The sequence below is a fragment of the Protomyctophum parallelum genome, assembly GCF_964188405.1.
Source record: "Protomyctophum parallelum genome assembly, chromosome: 12".
NCBI classification, from domain to species: Eukaryota; Metazoa; Chordata; class Actinopteri; order Myctophiformes; family Myctophidae; genus Protomyctophum; species Protomyctophum parallelum.
In genome coordinates, this window is record NC_139712.1 from 27,821,164 (window position 1) to 27,842,258 (window position 21,095).

At 42.3% G+C, this 21,095-nt stretch overlaps 1 protein-coding gene across 1 annotated transcript in view; it reads right to left on the minus strand.

The window, feature by feature from the left end:
* The window catches only part of plxdc2b (plexin domain containing 2b), a 135,089-nt gene that overhangs the window by 35,247 nt on the left and 78,747 nt on the right, over window positions 1-21,095 (minus strand). Inside the window, exons 5-7 of the mRNA XM_083778590.1 lie at window positions 15,978-16,100; window positions 5,602-5,720; window positions 1,799-1,898 (exon numbers count right to left, since the gene is read on the minus strand). Coding sequence (XP_083634716.1) covers window positions 1,799-1,898; window positions 5,602-5,720; window positions 15,978-16,100 — 342 coding nt within the window. The remainder of the gene's footprint in view (window positions 1-1,798; window positions 1,899-5,601; window positions 5,721-15,977; window positions 16,101-21,095) is intronic.

Consider the following 21,095-nt stretch of genomic DNA (forward strand, 5'->3'; position numbering starts at 1 on the left):
AGATTACATACATGACCATATTTCTTACGTCATCATTGAGAGCTAGTCATACATATGTATATGTAATTTGTAAGTTGATTAGCGGTATACTGTGGTTACTTTGCGCCAAAAACCGTCCCAGCCAACCCGCCACTTTTGATGCGTATGCAAATAAAACAGCAAATTGTGCCTGATTTGCTGGGACCAGATTACATACATGACCATATTTCTTACGTCATCATTGAGAGCTAGTCATACAGATACTATATATATGTAATTTGTAAGTTGATTAGCGGTATACTGTGGTTACTTTGCGCCAAAAACCGTCCCAGCCAACCCGCCACTTTTGATGCGTATGCAAATAAAACAGCAAATTGTGCCTGATTTGCTGGGACCAGGTTACATACAGGAGCATTACCTTTAATCCTCCCAACACTAAAACATATCGTCATTGCGTCACAATCGAAGACCAATTACACTCTGGCATTGGGTCCTTTAATCCACATATTTCTTACGTCATCATTGAGAGCTAGTTATACATATACACACCATGGTCCCAGCAAATCAGGCACAATTTGCTATTTTATTTTACAAATTACATATATATGTATATGTATGACTAGCTCTCAATGATGACGTAAGACATATGGTCATGAATGTAATCTGGTCCCAGCAAATCAGGCACAATTTGCTGTTTTATTTGCATACGCATCAAAAGTGGCGGGTTGGCTGGGACGGTGCATACGGACCGGTCGAAAATATTACTTGCGCGCGCTGCTTGCGCAAGTAATCACTGAATAAATCGGGTTTGACAACTCATTATTGTGGCAGACTTTTTCTGTGCTAGGAGAGGAAAGTGGTGACAGACAGGCAGACAGAATGAAACAGCAAAAAGCCCGCAGCCGCTATATAGCTGCCTCTCTGGGCTGTCCGACACAGTTTTATAGTGTAAAACAATACAACACATACAGTAACAGATTTGTTTGGAGGGGGGGTGGCTTACGAAGAATACTACTTACTCAAACAGTAATTCTGGAAAAGTTAATTGAACTATGAGACTGTGATAAAGCATTAGCGATTAAAGAAGATTAATTAAGGATTAATGTAGGGTCAGTGGGATAGTGGATATCGTCGCTGTCGGGTGAAAATGCTGTATGTCCAAAACCGTTCCTTTTTTAAATTACAATCGTTTGCACGGCTTAAATAGTGAAAATAGCCAATCTGCAAGCTCACAACGCCTCGCATAATTTTCACTAGTTTTGTGCGACTCTCTTGCATGATGAAGTAGATACTTAGTAGAACATTCATGTACAAAAAGAACACAAAACGTTAGAATATGGACCTACTGTATGAGGTTTCTGCCCGACAGCAACAATATACTATATACACCCCTCTCTGAGGTTATGGCTGTTATCTGTGCACTACAACTAAAACGAAAAATGGTTGTTGACCACCTTTTTTCACTGACAAAAATGAAATAAAAACTAAGACTAAATAGTGGACAAGAGATCCAGAAGAACTAAAAGACATTTTATGTTTGGTTGCGTGCGCTTGGGTGTTGCACCCTGAAAATAGCAGATCTACAAGGTCACAACGAGCTGCATCGGCTATTTTCAGCATGCAACCAAGTATAACATCTGCCATTACGGCCCGCCAAAACACATTTTAGTCGACAAAATCAACTGTAGATTTAAGATCTTATGATTTTTTTGTCGACTGAAACTAAATTCAATTTCACTCAAAAGACGACGACTAAAACTAATTCAAAATGTGCTGTCAAAATCAACACGTGGCATGTTGTTGCCGGGCGGACACTTACTGGGGATCTGCTGGATTCTGTGGACCACCACGAAGGCGTCGGACAGGCCCACCTTCACCGGGTGATTGACGGAGCTGATCTGCGACACCTCAATCGGGATCTGAGGGAGACAGAAAGAGTGACGGGTAGAAATCAATTAACAATTAAGTGCCCATTTGTCAAGTCTATAGCACGGTCTATACCAGTGGTTCCCAAAGGACCCCCCTCGTACTGAAATACCGTAAGGAGGATACGGTGAGCAAGAAAGAGTAAGAAGAGATACTTCATATGCATTCGATGCAAACCACAGTATGTCAAATGAGAGTCGATGAGCTTGAACTACGCACGCACACACACACACGCACACACGCACACACACACACACACACACACACACACACACACACACACACACACACACACACACACACACACACACACACACACACACACACACACACACACACAGTTAAAGTGTTTGCAAATGGCTGCGAGTACACTTTGGTCCTTTCTGTATCAGAATATGTTTTGCCAAACACGGGCAATGGTAGCCCTGGCACTTAGGGTGAATATACTCATTATACTGTCCCAGTTTAAGCGTTTTCGCTATGAATATATAGTGAGTTATAGTGAATTTACGTGACACCACTGGAGAGGAGGCCCGGGTTACACCGGGGAGATTGGAAATCCCATGATTGGAAATTTGGAATGAATGCTTTAAACAAGAAAAAAGTGAGATGGAGGAGGTGCTCGGGTCGAGCTAACAGGCGTTCCGGTAATAGCTCCAATTACATGTAATGGTCTGGGCTTTAGTTCTTCACAACAATAACGCTGACAGGAGATATTCCATGGGAAGAACTGGGGCTGCTCTTTCAAAAGCACTTGAAACCACTTAATTAAATACAGAGAAATACAGCACTATAATGTCAAGTTCAGTCCACAGAGTGTGGACGAGCTATTCCGCACTCTTATCGTACATACAGTATCTTCTTGGCTAATAAATGTTTTTGATTGAATGGTACAATGGTCATATTGTACATAAGGGACTTACTTATCTTTATTCTATTAAGACTATTGTTCTGCATTTACTCTGTTTCTTATTAAATGTAATTTATGTCTTTCCCACCCCTCCGCCCACGGGCAACTCTAAATGTAAGAGTTCACTAGACACACGCATCGCAAAATCTAATAAATGTAATCTCTCTCACATGTGTGTGAGTGAGATGCTGCCTGCGTACTGTATGCTCAATCACCGTTACAGCTAAATGAAGCATATGGAAACACTATAGGGACATTAGGTCATATTTTCTTAGGCAGTGAAAGTCATTATATTGTCAGTCATGGTGGCGTCGCGTTATGAAAGCCCGGGGTAAAAGTGAGGGGCTTGCGAGTCGTGAATGCGACGCTTTATTTCATCAACTCAATCAAGAGATGGAGGTATAAGGTGACGACATTGTAAGGTCTAAAGATTTTTTTTCTTTCTATTGTTTCATTTTGTTAGAAAGACAGGGTTCATGGGAGGAGCTAGGAAATAAAACATATCTCTGCTGTCGGGCAAAAACCAACTCCAAAATGTTAATTTTTCAGGAAATGGAAAAATATATGTAACTTTTTCAGAAAATGAAGAAAACCATATATCTTTTAATGAAAGTTGGTGTTGTGACTTTTTATTTATATTCAATTATAATCAATTACTTGCATGATAGGAGAGGTGGTGGAGTTAGCTGCTTTAGCAGACAGTTTGAGGGTCCAATGAAGTTAAGAGATTTTGCCGAAGCACTTTTTAATAATTTTCATTGGTTCAACATTTTTTTAAAGGGATTGTGACATAAAAAAAAAGGTTTTGGAATTGTTCTAGTTTTTTTCGGTTTTCTAATCTCAATTGCACCCAAAAAACATGAACTTTTAACATTCAGTAGATTTTCTGTGATCTGGGGTTTTCTGGCTCAAACAGGTGCTCTGATTTGCCGGCAGTAAGTGACATCACTTACTGCAAATCCCATATATGTCAATGGGATTTGTCAGCAGATGTCACTGTTTCACTGTGTTACCTGTTTTCATTGTAGCTCAAAAGGCCCAAAAAACCCCAAAGAAAACTTCAGACCACAGAAAATCCACTGACTGTTCAAAGTTCAGGTTTTTTGGGTGTAATTGAGGTCATAAAACCTAAAAGAAAAATAAATGAAAATGAATGTCATAAAACCTTTAACCAACACACAGACGTAAAGGGTAATAGCACTGATTTACGACCATTGAAACGTGTGTGGAATTCATTATTTGAAATTGGCCGTGACTTTGGCCATAAACTATGTCCATTCTCAAGTCAAGTCCGACCCTGACTTACAGGGATCCACACTTGCATATTATGTATTTACAAAGCTTTAGTCTTCATGCTGAATCAATTAATAGGTCCCAAACCTCAAATAAAATATGTAAGCTATCTGCCCAACATTATAGCCTATAAATAGCCAATGTATTGCACAGCTTCTTCTGCAGCTTCTTCCCAAAAGGACTGGCCTGGTCAGCCTGCAATGACATGCATAAGATCTGGTCATCCCAGCTTAGTAAGATGTTAAAAGTAAAAAGATTTAGGACGACCGTTGAGCCGATTCTACTCTATGGCTCCGAGACATGGACACTTTCAAAGAAACAAGAGAATCGGTTGGATGGCACTTACACCGCCTTCTAATGAGAGCGCAAAATCTGGGGGTGGCAATGAAGGACCGGTGCTTCAGTAGGCCGCGGTCGAAAAATGATGATGCTTGCGCTTATAGGCCTATGCATATTCTATTGTTCACATGACGGTCTGACAAAGACAGACTGACAGTCACTAGGGGTAATTATATAACAAATAGTAGTCCACATTATTGAATGGCATCGGCGTGTTTGCAAGTCGGCCAGTCACAGTTATAAGCCTGTACCTGTACAGGTAGGTAAGCTTATGTGAAACAAACAAAAAATAGTGGACTAAATTTGTCTAAAATGTCATAAAAATACCTTTAGCATTAGTCTGTCAGTTTAATTCAAAATGCTAAATGCAGGCAACTGGGGAGGAAAAGCCATTTTCCAGAATGACTAAAAACAGACCTTAACCTTGATCAGCTCTCCAAAGTATACAGTAAGCTCTCTCCAAAGTATGAGATCATGCCTTACAATGATACAACACCGGCTGCCTCGCTGGGCAGTGGTATTAATTACTACTGTAGGCTACTATATTGATCTCATCATGAACGACATGCCTCAGCACCGAGGCTTCCATCATGCCAAGTGGCAACTAACTCCAAATGTCCCACGAATCATTTTAATATTATTGACGACATCATCCAGTGAACCATTCATACTATGAATGGTAAATGGTGCATTTATATAGCGCCTTTATCCAAGGCGCTTTACTGTACATAGATTGTGCATTACATATCAACCCTAAATTGATTCCACAATTATCCCAGCTACTCCTCAATGTCCAGAGACATCACATTTCATATACACATTTAAAGTGTTACATAATATTATATAAATTATCCACATAATATGATCCACATAATTAAAGAGTTCTCTAAACAAACCCTCCCACTGTTGGCATGTTCCCCATACCCCACAGCTGGTAGTTGCTCCCTTCAATGGAGTCAACAATCAATTATCAATCAATGAATCAGACACCACACAATATACATAAAGTCACAATAACAAATATCAATAAATAATAATTCAAACTTTAGCCATTCAGTCTCAGTGGCAGGCTGAACTGCCACACAGACACAGAACATTTGACAGAGAGAGAGAGAGAGAGAGAGAGAGAGAGAGAAGAGAGCAAAAAGGCCGACCTCCTTGTAAGCGAAGATGATCCTGCCGTCGTTGTGGAGCGTGGCTTGGAACGTGAAGCTGCCCAGGTTGTAGCTGTCCTGCAGATGGACGTGGTCCCACTGGACCACCAGAGCAGTGCCTGGGAAGCACAACCAGAGCAGGAAAATGGGCTCACATTTCAGTGTTCAGACTCACTTTAGTGTCACTTTCAATGCACTGTTTAGGTACATACTGTACATGTGAAAGAAACGTGTAAGCTCGGAAGCTCAAATACAATAAAAAACATGATGAAACAACCTAAAACACTAAATAAACAATGAACACAGGGCAAGAATATTAGTCAAACTAGAAAAAGTGCCCTTCCGGGCACAGGTCTCCACCAGGTTATCCACAGATCCGTGCAGTTAGAGGTAAAAACACTTTTCGGCCAGTTATAGCGCCACCTTGAGGCTGAGTTGAAATTGTTCATGTGGCATTTCGTCCTCGGCCTAGTGGGAATGTGGGTGCACAATTTCACGGAAATCACGCGATGTGTTCATGATTTGCAGCATTTTGTTTGAAACTGAGCACTCCTGTGAACTTTGGAAGCCAATCTTAACCAATCAGGATGGAGTCTGATAAATCTGAAAGACCCGTTTCGTTGAATGGCTCTATAGAGACTGTGTACCAATTTGCGTGATGTTTGGACAAAATCTGTAGGTGTACTGTGCAAAAACTTGTTTTGCACAAAGCGGCATCCTGGTGGCGCTATAACAGGCCGTTCTGGAAAGTTTGGGGCAGAGGTTCATGGTTGGCATCCAGGGAGTGTGTGTGCAAAATATGGCATTGAAAAACTTGTTTTGCACAAAGCGGCCTCCTGGTGGCGCTATAACAGGCCGTTCTGGAAAGTTTGGGGCAGAGGTTCATCGTTGGCATCCAGGGAGTGTGTGTGCAAAATTTGGCATCGACCGGGTTAACGGTGGCCGAGATTAGCTGTTCACGGACACACGGACGGACGGACACACAAACGGACGGACGGAGTGCAAAACATACTCTCCCCACATGCCTTCGGCCTGGTGGAGACAATAAAGTGCATAGTGCAAAGTACAGAGGGTTATTATCACTTTTCACTGTCTGTTAGTGTAGAAGTCACGACTCAAGACCCTGAACACCTATAATTTCTCTCAATGTGCAGGTTGGTGCCTTGCATGATTTCTTCCGCCATATTAATGTTTATGATAATTTGTGAATGTAATGCACAATCTATGTAAATCGCTTTGGATAAAAGCACTTTACATAAATTCACCATTTATTTACCAATATTTACAAAATAAATACTATTTACAAGTAAAAGTCCAGAATTCAAAAAATTACTTGAGTAAAAGTACCAAAGTATTGGTATAAAAATGTATACTTAAAGTACAAAAGAATACTGTAATTGACTTGAATGTATGTCACACCACTGATCAGAACCACACATGCATGCACGGTTGCACACACACACACACACACACACACACACACACACACACACACACACACACACACACACACACACCCCCACACACACACACACACACACACACACACACACACACACACACACACACACACACACACACACACACACACACACACACACACACACACACAGTTTATGACCACAGAGAATCACAAAGAACCACACAGACTAAACCACATGCACTGTAAAAGTCCTGACAGTTCATTTAAATCTGAGAGTGTACACATGAACGCTTAACTGTCCACATGGTTCCATTTGTACACTCGCAAGAATTAAATGAACACACAGGGTTTTACTGTGTGTCAACCACATGTGTACTAGCAGCACACACTCCAACAAAGCAACGCTTCACCAATTGAAATCAAACCGTCGTAGAGTTTGATAAAAACGATGCACTCTCAACTGAAAAAGTGTTGAGTCTATCGACGTCCAACTTGAGCATTGTCTTTTTGTACAAAACAACTTGTATGACAATTGACAAAGTACCTCATCCATAGTCAAGTTCTGGGCCTGCATGAGCCCAGATTAGAACAGTTCCACGTGGCATACAGTATGTTAATCAATACCGATACCAGTATCGGAAAAGCTTCCAATACTACCTAAAATGCTGGTATCGTTATCCACATGCCAATCTGAATCAGATTAATGATTAAATGTATTATTTAATCATTTACAGTAAGCAATTACTTGGTCTTTTGAATGCCCTAGTTGATGTTATTCCTAGATCAGTGGTTCTCAAACATTTTAATTTCAAGGACCCCCATAACTCTGAGAGGGTTCCATTTGTACAATCTCATTTGTACTACTAAGGGTCAATTTGGAACCCCCTCAAAGAACACTGAGGAAAAAATGGAAATGGAAATTCCCACTGGCTCAGCCTGTCTATGGGGACGCAGATTTTAGAACGCTAATATCTCAGATTCTTCTTTTTCGCATGTTCGAGTCCCATTCATGACCACCTTTGCTGCATGTCTCTCCCCTTCTCTCTCTCCTTCTTTCCTGTCAATCTTCACTTGATACTGTCAATAAAGGCATAAAAGCCAAAAAACGACTTAAACAAATAAATACACACTGGTATTGGATTGGTACTCGGTATCGATATGCAGTTGCGGATATCGGAATGCCCCAGACAGCAGGCTTCGCTCATATACTACTGTCTGGATTCAGCGTGAGCCTCAGAGAGACCCTATCGACAGGAAAGCAACGCCTACGCCTGTAGTCATTTGGCGCAGAGCCAAGGCAATAAAGGTTTGTTAACACAAGCAATACTTTTTTCCATCACACAGCCGGAGCTGTCCTCTCCATCCACAATAAATAGAAGATTTAGTTTCCCTTGCTGACAGCCCGGAGGAGCACACAGCCATCTCGCTGCTGCTGCTGCTGCTGCTATGGGAAGTCCCATAATAATTCACACTAGAATTTCACGGGCCTGCGGCCCGCTCATCCTAGCGCCATTTGATGTGTCGCAAATGGGAAGAAGGCAATAGCGGGAGGGCGATGCGAGTGCTGTACTGTACCCCTTTGTACTGTACTGCACTCCTTAGTATTGCACTGTACTGTTGTCCTCTGTACTGTACTGTACTGAACTGTATTGTACTTTACTGTACTTCTTTGTTCTGTACTGTATTTTACTGTACTTCTTTGTTCTGTACTGTACTGTACCCCTTTGTACTGTACTGCACTCCTTAGTATTGCACTGTACTGTAATGTTGTCCTCTGTACTGTACTGTGCTTTACTGTACTTCTTTGTTCTGTACTGTATTTTACTGTACTTCTTTGTTCTGTTCTGTACTGTACTGTACTGTACGTGTTGTTATTGTTCTTCTTCTTCTTCTTCTTATAATGATTATTATTGTAAATGAGTGAGTTTACAAATAAGCTTATTGTTATGATTATGATTATGATTATGATTATGATTATGATTATGATTATGATTATGAGTATTAGTATTGTTATTGTGATTATTGTGATGTGAGCTTGTTTGTAAATGAGTGAGTTTACAGGTGACCATGTATGATATGACATGGGTACACCTTTTAGCTCACATGTTTTCACTTGTATATATAGATTGTGAGAAAGGGATAAAGAACTACACACATCAAATGCTGCAACTTATCAATCAATGGCACTGCCAAAATTGCCAAATCTAAAAAATATATATATTTTATTATTGACATTTTTACCAACAAATAAATAGGCTAGTTACAGTAGCTAAGCTGCCCACTTAAGCACCCTGACCACGCCCAGCACAACACCCCTGGCTAGTTACAGTAGCTGCCCACTTAAGCACCCTGACCACTGCAACAATGACATTAGCACCCCTCCCCACCCCAAGGATGGCCTATAGGTGAGGAATGTTGTTTTTCCAGTTCTAGATGGGAGATCATTAAGATGCTGCTGCATCCTGTATTAAGATGCATCCTTACTTCCTTCCTTTCAAGCAATGGAATTTAATTGAATGCCTGGAAATGTACCATTGTTTTGTCTGTAACTATAGAGTTTTTTCCACTTTTGATCTAAGGGGGCAAAGAGGTTGATTTAAATACCCCCTTTTCCCACCGTGGCGCCGGGCCTGCAAATCCAAAAGTAGTGTGAAATGCAGCCTTGAGCCTACTGTTAGAGGGGGCAAACACCCCCTTTGCCCCCCCCCCCCCCCTGTGTCTGAAGCAGCTAGCATGGAAGCTATATGGATTATGGAACCTTTCCCTCCGATTGCACACAACCATGCCGTTATCCACGCGTCCATATCCGATAGCTTTTAAATGTAAATGTCCCATCCACTGAGCAAAAGCGGTATAAGCGCCTTCTTCATTAATTCGATTCATTTGGGTTTGGGCTTTCTAACGGAGCTCAGCTGTAGTGTACTGTACTGCTGCTGCTGGCTCTATGGAGCAGTGTAGAGTAGGCGTGGCGCAGCATTAGAAGGGCGCAGCAAATTCACGACATTGAGGGGTAGAAACCATCCCGGTCGCGTGGTTCATGTAACGCGTGTGTCACTGTGAAGGACTGGCCCCATTAAGTGAACGTAGTTGGCGTAGTAGACGCCAACATGATGATTTTGACGTAGGCTGTTGAGCTTGAGCAACAACAGCGTGTTTCACAAAAGTAATATTTGAACAGTAAATAAGACATTTGGGTGAATGCAATGTAGCCTATGTTAATTCTGGGAGCATGTAGAATTTATTTTGCATAGAGAGATGTGTGGTAAAAGTGTGGTTCGGTCGGAGAAAGAGGACGGATAAACGGCCATGTGCTCGTGTACCCCTGTCTATTAGGGTAGCAGGATGTGGCATGTGTTGCCCTGGCATGTGTTGGCATGAAGTGGCACCGGTGAGAGGTAGAAGCGGCCCCGGTGTCCTCCTGACGCCATGTTGGTTAAGACACTGAACCCACTGCTCCCAACCGACGGACAAGCAGGTTGGCATGGCTTCCTCCGCTGTCCGCGTGTGAATGTGTAGTGGCCGGAACGGCTGAATGTGAGGCATGCATTGTGAAGCACTTTTGAGTGGTGGGTAGAATAGAAGAGCGCTATATAAATGCAGTCCATTTACCACTGCTGGCACAGGTCGTGGCAGAGGCAGTGTGCCCCTCGTTTGGAGACAGACGAAGAGGCATGGTAGACAGTGACACCGTATGGCAGTGGCGTACTGTGGACTTTTGAGCGGCGCTAGCCCCTCCAGTCTATGGACTTTTAATGTTTGTTTAAAGCCTAATTAAAAATAGCCCGCCGCCAGCCAAATCTATGGACTTTAATGTTTGTTTAGGGTAGATGTGATGTAATCTTTTGCCAGCCAAGTCTATGGACTTTAATGTTTGCTTAGGGCAGTAAATGACAACGTAAGATGTCATCTGGCTCATATAAATATAGTGGGCACCCCTCACTTCACACGAGTGTGATTATTTTTACTAGTGGAGCGCTACGTCACACGCATGTGCACATGTGCATGCATACAGTACATGCGCATGTGAGTGATCTCAATTTTAAATCCCCTCTTTATTATGTGTTTATTTATTGACCCACAGTATATTAAATGATATTTACTTGTATAATGGCGACACTTTAGTGTTGTCATAATGCATTTACCTTGCAGATGTCACCTCTGTAATTTAATTCATGGATCCATTGTCCCAACGTTCTCTTTGGACTGCTTCAGGACATCTGACAGTATGGCTACACCTAGAGTACTTAACAGGCCCCCCAATGGACCATTGATATACATCCAGCTAGGGTCATTCCTATATTAATTCATGCTGGCAACACTGGGTGGCTTCGGTAAGCAGTACGGATGGTTGTTTCTGATCGATACACCAGGTAGACACATTCTCACGGGCACGTGTGCAGCTCAAGCAACTAGTCAAAGGCTCTATCTAGCTCCACCACACCTCCTACACCCCCTGCCATATGGACCCTGCACTGACGAGTAATGATTACTGTCAGGGTAAATAGAAAATGCAGTACATGCAGTAACATGGGCCGGGTCAGGAGAGCGCTATTGTAATCTGTATGATCATACTGATTCATTAATGAACAGTATAATGACCACATTTGTTTGGATGAAAACTAGCAGTGGTATAGTCTGATGACAGGCGGAAGTGGTAGAGGAGAGGTGCAGTGTCATTATTCCGACGGCACGTTGGTCCGACTCTCACATTACTAACCCTATCCCTATAACCCTAACCGCACACAAAGCCACATAGTCAGACTAATGGGATGGTGGTGTCATGGGCAGTCCCCAGAGGAGAGGGATTAGGATATACAGATATTCAGACACATGATGATGTGAATTCAGGCGACCGAGATGGTTTACCATGCAGGCTACGGTTAGGAGGGAATTAAGGCAGCGAGAAAAAGATGCGCGAGAAGGGACAGTATGTTAGTAAAATAGTGTCACTGTAAAGCCACAGGCTCAAGCCTACTTAAAATGCATTTAGTTCAGGAGGGAAGGCTGCCATGCAGCGCTATTTGGGGCTACCTGGCTAAAAATACAGAGTACACACTGGCCTTGTTTCTTATTCTATTCTAAATAGCCCGGAGGCTGCATGACGAGAAACAAAAACAATATGCAGCCCTCCTCCTCTACCGGCAGGCATTAGGAAGGAATTATTCTGTCCATAAGACACACTAGGCTGTATTTTGTGTGTCTTAAGTACCAGGTCTTATTACCTAACTTGAGTAAACTAAAGACCTGGAGGCGTGATCAATGCCATTTGGCTATTCTGAGTGGCCAAAGAGCATTGATCACGCCTCCAGGTCTTTAGTTTACTCAAGTTAGGTAATAAGACCTGGTACTTAAGACACGCAAAAACGTGTGTGTACGTGCATGTGTGTATCTCCGGTAACTTATATGAATCCATTAAGACCTGAAGCCGAAAAAACAGTTTTCTGGAAAAATGTACTGTATGTTGCTATATCAGTAATTCTCAAACCTTGTCATGTCATATAGGCCTATTTGGCCGCCGACCCCCATCTCAAAATATTTTGTTCCAGGGACCCCCAGAAGCAAAGATTTGAGTTAAAAATGTTCCCTTTAAAAAATGATTTATTCAAAGATTTGCACACATTTTCACGACTGTTCAAAAACAGTAGATCTGACGCGCTATTAGTTTGTATAGCTGCTATTCTTGAATAGCCAAAGTATAAAAAGACACATTGTGCTTTCCTGCTTTTAATACATGCCCTGCACAGCCCACAGGGATTTGGATTGAAACCTTCCAGAGCGGTGCGTTATGATCTGGGGGAAGGTCATGGACCACTTCTAAGAGAGCTGAAACATCAATCAAAGTCAAAATTGCTGGTGCAACAATGGCTTTATACTTTAATATCAAAACTTTTCTAAACCTATAATGTTTATACTGGAAGTCAATTGAGAGTCTGAAAGTGCACAATATCTGACATCATATAAACTAAATAATTGATTGGCTTTCATAATTTCTCACATGCCAAGTCTTTTTACTTGACAGAATGTATGTGAGTTCCAGCAGCAACTTACAGTGTTCTCAGAGTCAGTGTCATTTTAGATTTAGCTATTATATACAGCAAAATAAGTTTTTCAGAAAACAGTAGTAGTTTAGAACAGTAGCTCTCAAAAATAGCAGATATCCCAGATCTTAATGGATTAATCCAAATTTGCAAGGACATAAATGTTTATCTAATATTGATCTATTAAGTAACTTAAAGGGTTAGTTCAGATTTTGTCACATGGAACTATTTTTTGTGTCTAGTGTCACTACGCCAGCAGCAGCACAAACCTATAGTTCCATGTGACGAGGGGTCAAAGTTGAACGAAAGTTGCTCTATATTTTAGAAATAGGTCAACAATACAAATGATGCACATTTTTTGGATTCATTCTTTTTTTAATGAGTGGCGCCCAGTGCCCCCCACCAAATAATCGGAATTACTTATTATACACCTAAACCAGACCAGAACTCCCACCACAGGATTCAGGCAATCAATGAATACCTTTGCAACCACTATATTAATGGAAAGTATTTCCTACAGCTTTTATGTCCAAAAATCTGAACTATCCCTTTAGAAAGTGTCAATCAAATGCTATTTGGTTGTTGTCTTTGTGAATAAATAAGGTTGCGTATAAACTTGTGCAGCGACGGAACCATGTAGATACAATGTATCTACACTACAGTATACTGTGTATGACATTACAAATGCATTGACGTACTGTATGGTAAATAGTAGTACTGTATATCAAGGTCACCACAGACTTCCTTTGTTGTGAATGTTGAAAAGCCTCCAGAGTCTGAGATGGCCAACAATGCAGCTGTTTGTGCAACATAGGCATTCTTTTGAATAAACGTATAATCCATATATATCGATATATATATCGTAGCGTGGCCTCTGTATCGTGATACAGTACATATCTATTGTGAGATTGCAAGCAATATCCACCACTAAGTGCTTGTAGTGATTGCATTGGCAGGGCATTGACTGATGTACAGGACAGACAGAGCGCCAGGGGAGCAGCCTTAACGTTAGCAGTGATCCCCTGCCAGTCTGGGTAAAGCCTGATGAGCTTCACTGCAGAAAGTCAAACAGCTGGCAAATGATCCTCACGTCTCTACTGGAAGCGGAGTCCCTTTAGAACAGAAAGAACTGGCCTTTATGGTGGACAACCTTAACCGACAGATGGCAAAAGGAAATGAGGTGTATTCTGTGGCAATTGGGGATGACGAAGTTATCAGACGGGATTGAGATTTTTATGTCTGTAGTGTAATGGGAATGAGAGAGCCAAAATCATCCATCAAAGTCAAAATTGCCATTGCTGGTGTAACGGATGGGAGCCCTAATTATATACAAACAAGCATATGCCCCCATTCCTGGCCTGAAACAAAGTACACACAGCTAAATCAAATTTTACACTTTCTGGGCCCAATAATCTTCCACCAAGCACAATGCAGCGTAAAGCCAGAGCGCAGTGATCCTTAATATTTCCGGGCCGCCGCAGTTCACATTTTCACGCCCTGCGCCCGCGTTGATGACAAGTGATCTTGCGATTATTTTGCACATGGAGGTGTGTTGGTCTAAAAATGAGGTGTGGTATGGTATCCTACGCACAGACTTTGTGTTTCCCCTTAACACATGAATTGCTTATGGCGGAATATTCTGTCATATGAAATCCAACCGTGAGCTGCTTCTGATGGAATTCTCTGTCATTAAAGCTTTTTTCTTTTTTGGCTTTGGCTTCAGCGTTTCATGCATGCACACTGCCGTTCACCTTGTTTACGGCCCGGCTAAACTGTCTCTTCTATTCTCTCTTATATTAACGCTTCTAAATAGACATCAGACGAGGTAGCGCAAAGTACACTTCAAGGGCCCAGGCGGTGGCGTAACCGCCTGGGCACCCGACTGGTAATCCAGTCGCAGTGTGCCGCGGGTTCGACTCCCGAGCCCGACACGGCCTTTACTGCATGTCTTCTCCCATCTCTCTCCCGTTTCCTGTCAGCCTACTGTCTGTCCCTTCAAAAACCAATAAAAGGCGTAAGCCGCAAAAAATATCTTAAAAAAAAAAAAAGTACACTTTAAGGCACTCTAGCGCCTTTATTCTGAAAAATTCCCCGGCAGTAAGACGGTTTAAGACCACATCCAAGCTGGTGCAATGACAGCGCAGGTGATTCCTGACATCATTAAGTGAAATCAGTAAACTCTGCTCCCATATATTTGTGTCTCCTTATCTACTATGCAATTAGCAATAAATGAGAATCCAGCCGGCGCACCTGGCTCTAAAAGGAGATGGGAGCCACTCTGATTGATCTAATTAACACCCATGACTAATAGCTCCCACATACATAACACACCATGTAATGTAAGTAGCACCATTTAGTACCTTCCGTTGTATTTTACGCTGACCAATGTCTAGGGTTGGCATCCGGAACTGGATCCAATATTGCGGAACCGGAATGGGTTCCATCACATTTGGAACCGTTTCTGGAATCGTTTTTTTTAATCACACTGCATGTGGACCTCACGTCTGCTATACAATTACAATACCGGTGCTTCTCAAACGTTTTCATCTCTAGGACCACCATAACTCAGAGTTACAGAGCCGTAAGGGTCCATTTGGAACCCCCTAGGGGAATTGTTAAGAGGGAATAATTGTTAACCCATTTTGGGCGGGAACCCCTTTTGGTGTTTTAAACATTATAATTATTATTTATTATAATTTAGCCATTGACAAATAGCAGATCTACAAGCTACGAGCTTGTAGGTCTGCTATTTTTGAAAAATCGTGAAAATATTTATTTCAGACAATTTAGAAGATTTCTTTTTTAATTTCGAGGTCAGGCCTAAATGGGTGGAACCGGAATCGTTAAAATCCTAAAGGATCCCAACCCTAAAAAAACGCCCTGTTTGAACAAGATGCATCAGGTGTGTTAGTTACCGTTATCAAAGTAGATGACAGTGGAGTTCCTGGAGACACTGGGGTCAAAGTTGGCCATGAGGGGGGCGATGTACTGGGTAGCAGTTAACATCCGATGGACCACATCCCCTGTGTAGATGAACCCTGGGGGAGAGGAAGAAAATGGTACATGTAAGATATATAGGCAGCATCACAGCGTATTATAAACGTATTAGAGTTGTTCTGATACCAATACCAGTATTGGAAAAGCTGCCAATATCTTACAATAAATGCACCGAATCTCTGTACGTACGTGTGTGTGTGTGACTGTGTGTATGTACGTCTGCAATCCACGTAACTCGAGAACCGTACGCCCCACCGACTTCAAATTCGACACACGCGTTCCACACCACCACAGACAACCTGAGCCAATTGGTTACCATGGCAACCCCAGCCTTATTCCCCAATCCCCACACCTGACATTTGATTACTTAGTCAGTCCACTTTTACCAGTCCGTTTGTACTCTTCACACATTCTCCACATACGTTTACCACTGCACACACATACAGACCGTTAAAACGGGTGTTATGACAACGGATATAATGAGTATTGCATACTAGGGTGGGGTATGTATTTCCCATTTTCCCAAATAGGCCGGAGCCCAACTGGCACACGACTAGTTGCCTAAAATGCGCCGAGTATGCCAGTCTGTGCCATGCTGATACCATGTAATTCATCACATGATTTAAAGTAGTTTTGAATGCTTCATTTGATGTTGCACTATTTCACGATTTACATTATTATTTAAATTATTTAACACTAGATGACAAAACTCGACCCGCATAACACAGAGTGTACAAATGGAACCAATTGGACTCTTTCCCAGACTTACAGACCCTTTAAGGGTCCATTTGGAATCCCGTCAAGTACGACAAGTACAACTCATAAAACATAACCATCATTCATTCTTTCCTTCCTCCTGCTCTGCCTAGACATTGTACAGAATGCAAAAACGCAATGTCATCAGGTGTCTAAAGTTAAACTCTCCTCATTACCCAACATCTCTCTCTCTCTCTCTCTCTCTCCTCTCTCTCTCTCTCTCTCTCCCCCCCCCCCTCCCCATAAAGCCTACAGGGTGTTTCACATCATCAACTGGAGAAGCTGATTAATTAGCCGATCATTATTCTCCATATTAAAAAAGGGGGAACTTGAAGGGCTACTGAAAATGTGCTGAGCCAGTAGTCACTTATATTGACCATTATTACATCTAGGGCTTTCGCATTTCATAACTCACATTTTTCAACTGGACACTGACGTACTGACTGATGTATTTCCCAAGTGGAAGCATCTTAAATCAAAGTAAACTAGAGTTGCATCATTTAGTAAAGCTTTTATTAATGAACTCCAGGGAGGTATAGAACAGTCCCATTACTCATAATAAGTGGAGCAGAGCAGAGCAGAGAGAATTCACATTAATAAATGCAGCAAACGGCTCCCGTGACAAGAACGTGATGCACAGTAGTCTGTTAGAAGAGAGTTCCTCCAGCACTGCCTGTGGTGATTACAGTGTCTTATTATACTCCAAGCATCAATCACCACCAGGTGTTATGAAATCACTCCCTGTGCCATGGAGAAGTGTCGCTCAAGGGGAAGTTCAAGGGTAAGTGTCGACCTGAAAAATGACCGTCTGAGGGATATGAGTCGAGGGAAACTTTTTGCTGAGCAAAGCAGAGAAAAGGCGAAGAAAATGAAAATGATTTGGGGAAAGGTCACGCTGATGATGGATGAGACAACGAGCTTACATCAGCATATGCAGTGGGTGATCTGTACATTTTTTAACGGGGGGCATGGCCCAGATCTGGCAGGTGTTGCTTTTCTTAACGCTGGCTGCCGTGCTGCGTCCGTTTGTATGCTAAAGTTGAGAGTTTGAGAGCAGGCTTTGCCAATACAAATACAATATTTGGAATTGGATCAATCATTAATCTACAGAGCAACCTTTGAAGATATCTTGCCAATTGCAAATTACATCGTGGCAAGGTTAGCCCAGAAAGTTTATGACAATACACAACGCAAACTTCCACCAAAGCTTTAAGGAGGGGGGAGGCATTACAGTTAGTTTGCTAACAAGGGGCAGTGACAACCCCTCCCCCCCTCTTCCCCAAATCACCTACTGAGCTACATGTCCTCACAAACAGCAGAGCAGAACATTTATCACGCCGGCCAAAAGGCCAGGGGCAGAGTAGTACGCCACGAGGGGAATTGCATATCCTGCCTCTAAAGACCTGCCCTACACCCTCCTCAGAAGTGTCTCTCTAATAGTGCTGTCAGCAGGACTCGGAGGGAGGAAATGGAAATGGCGAAAGAGAAGTGGGTGCACTGTGTGGGTGTGGCTGGCAGTGATGGAAGAAGTAGTCGTGTTTTTTACTTAGTTACTTTAACTTACTTAGTAAAAGTATAAATATTTATTGTAGAAACACTCAAGTTCGATATTCAACATTTACTTGAGTAAAAGTAAAACACATCGGCATCAACATTATGCTTAATGTAAATGTAGTGTAGTTACTTTCCACCAGTGGTGGGAGGTTGTACCGTAAGAAGGATGAAAAACATTAATAAGATCCGGTTGCAAAAGGGGTGAAGTGTCCCTTTAACTTTATCTGTCCATAGCAGCGCATACTCAACTGGAGCACAGAGTCACACGCTCAGGGACTCATTTAGAACCAGGACACCGTGTGAATGTGATAATGTGCTACGTGGCAGAATAGAGAGCTACTGTAGCAGGAGGTCTGACACCGAGGCCACCTCCCCCAACAGCCAGAGAGCAACACGCTTTAAGCCCTGCCAGAGTCGGGGCTTCAAACCCCCACTGGAGAAACACCTGTATGTGCTTAAAACTGGCCACGGTGGATGAAAGCATCCAGCAAATGACCAGCGCTATGTATCTGCGCGCACGTGTGTGTGTGTGTGTGTGTGTGTGTGTGTGTGTGTGCGCGTGCGTGCATGCATGCGTCAGTGCACGCGGAAGGGTTTGACACAAATGATTTTCCCTTCCACTCAATCTCCACATTCCATCTCCTCCCCATGTTTACCCAACATCGGCTCAACATCTACACAAACATCTTTATCGCTGTCGACTCATCTTGTCCCTGTCTGTCTATACCTCGCTCTTCACTCCTCTGCCTTCCACTTCCCTTTGTCTGCAAAGAAACGCCCACTCAAACACGCAATTATCTGGCCAGACACACAAGTTGTTTGGATGCACACATTATGCACGTGTGCAGACGTGCGCGCGAACACACACACATACAGAGAGCGTGGCATTTTAAGCACTGCTATGTTTTTTCTCCCCGCCATCAGACTGCCTGCAGGCGCACAGCTCGTCCAGCAATCTATTGTAAACACAATGAAAGTTATCCAACAGTCTGACGGAAATCAGACAGCCTCTCAATACAGCACAGTAACAGAGCAGAGTGGACCAAACCGCTGGGCAGCTCAATGGGCCAGTCGTTTCCTTCATTATGGTCATCACTTACACAGCAGAGCAGAAAGGAGAAATGCAGGACTCGGGAGGCAACAATAGATAAAAGAATATGGGAGAAAAGGAATGTGGAATAAGACGCCGACGGGGGTTGGATTAAGCTGTGGTGGAAAAGTAACTAAAAGTGCATGTGCTCATTAATCAAGTACCGTACTTAAAGGTGTAGTGAAATGAAAAAGAAGTTTTTCACACTTTTAGACCATATCCGTGGTCATCATATGGGCATACCTAACAATGGATGCCAAAAAAATGGGAAAATTCTCATTTCTGTGTGTTTTTATATCAAAAGTCCATAAAACGATTGTATTATTTATTTATTAAAACGAAAAAGTGCTGCGTGATGACGTGTAGAGATACACATCGATAAAAGCCAATAAAAATGAAGCTCACCCATTTAATTCCCCATATCTGTGCAATCGTCCAACACAGCTGCTACTGATTGAAGAAATCCTCAGTTTTTATTCCCATTCAAGATAACATCCAGACAGTGTATTACTGTCTGGATGTTTCAACTTAATCATCACGCTAAAATATGTATCTGAAAACATTATAGGGTAGAAATAAGCCACATAACAGTAAACTGGTTGTGCTGGCCGACCATATGATTTATAAACAAACAACACCACGCTGTTGCGCATAGCATTAGCCACCGTCCCTAGCTACCGTCCCATCGCCTGAAGGGATGCGACACTCTGATTGGTTCAGAAACTTCAGACCGGTGTTTCATGTTGAAACACCATTTTCATGTTGTTCACCATTTCCGTTTCACTACACCTTTAACTTCTTTACTGCCATCTAGTGTTCAAAAAGTTTGACCGCTTCACTGCCGCTCATTGACTTCAATGTTGTCCTTCCGGGTTAAACAGGAAGGTGGGGGCTTCCGGAAGTGGAACGACACATCACAACACAGCTCACAGCCTTTAGCAATAGCAGAAAAAACAGCTATTTTCGATGCGATGCGATACAAAATCACAAATGATTTACGATCGTCGGGTGCGTGCTGGTGCACCATGGACAGCTCTCGAACCTTTGGAGATGCACTTTGAAAACCGGGTTATAATGGAGGCTCAACTGAGCTGGATTAAAAAAAAACATTGCTGTTGGTGGAGGAGGAGGGCTATACTAGCCGGAGCAATGCTAAAAGGTAAACAGACCAACGGCGCGTTCATATATGGAATGGATTAAACATATATGTCTACGCTTATGAACGTAGGGGGGGGGGGGGGGGGGGGTACGTAGATGGCAATAAAATAATTAAGTGCAATTTTTAGGTATTCTTGCTTTATTTATTTCCAATTTGGACTTCTTTTACGTTTTGTCCAAGAGTTTGGTTCCAAGGAGAGGGAATACTGGAAATCTCTGTTGGAACTGTTACCCCTGCAACCCGATTCCGGATTAGCGGTTGAATATTGATGGATGGACTACTTTTACTGAACTACTACGCTATCAGGGGAAAAAATTGTACTTTTTGCTCTACACTACAATATTTGAAAACTTTTACTAGTTTACCTTGCAAGATTTATTTTATTAGAAAACATTTACCCTGCAATATACTTCAGCAATTTGAAAATAGCTGATCTACAAGCTCACAACACGCTATTTTCAAAAGATTTCTTAGCAT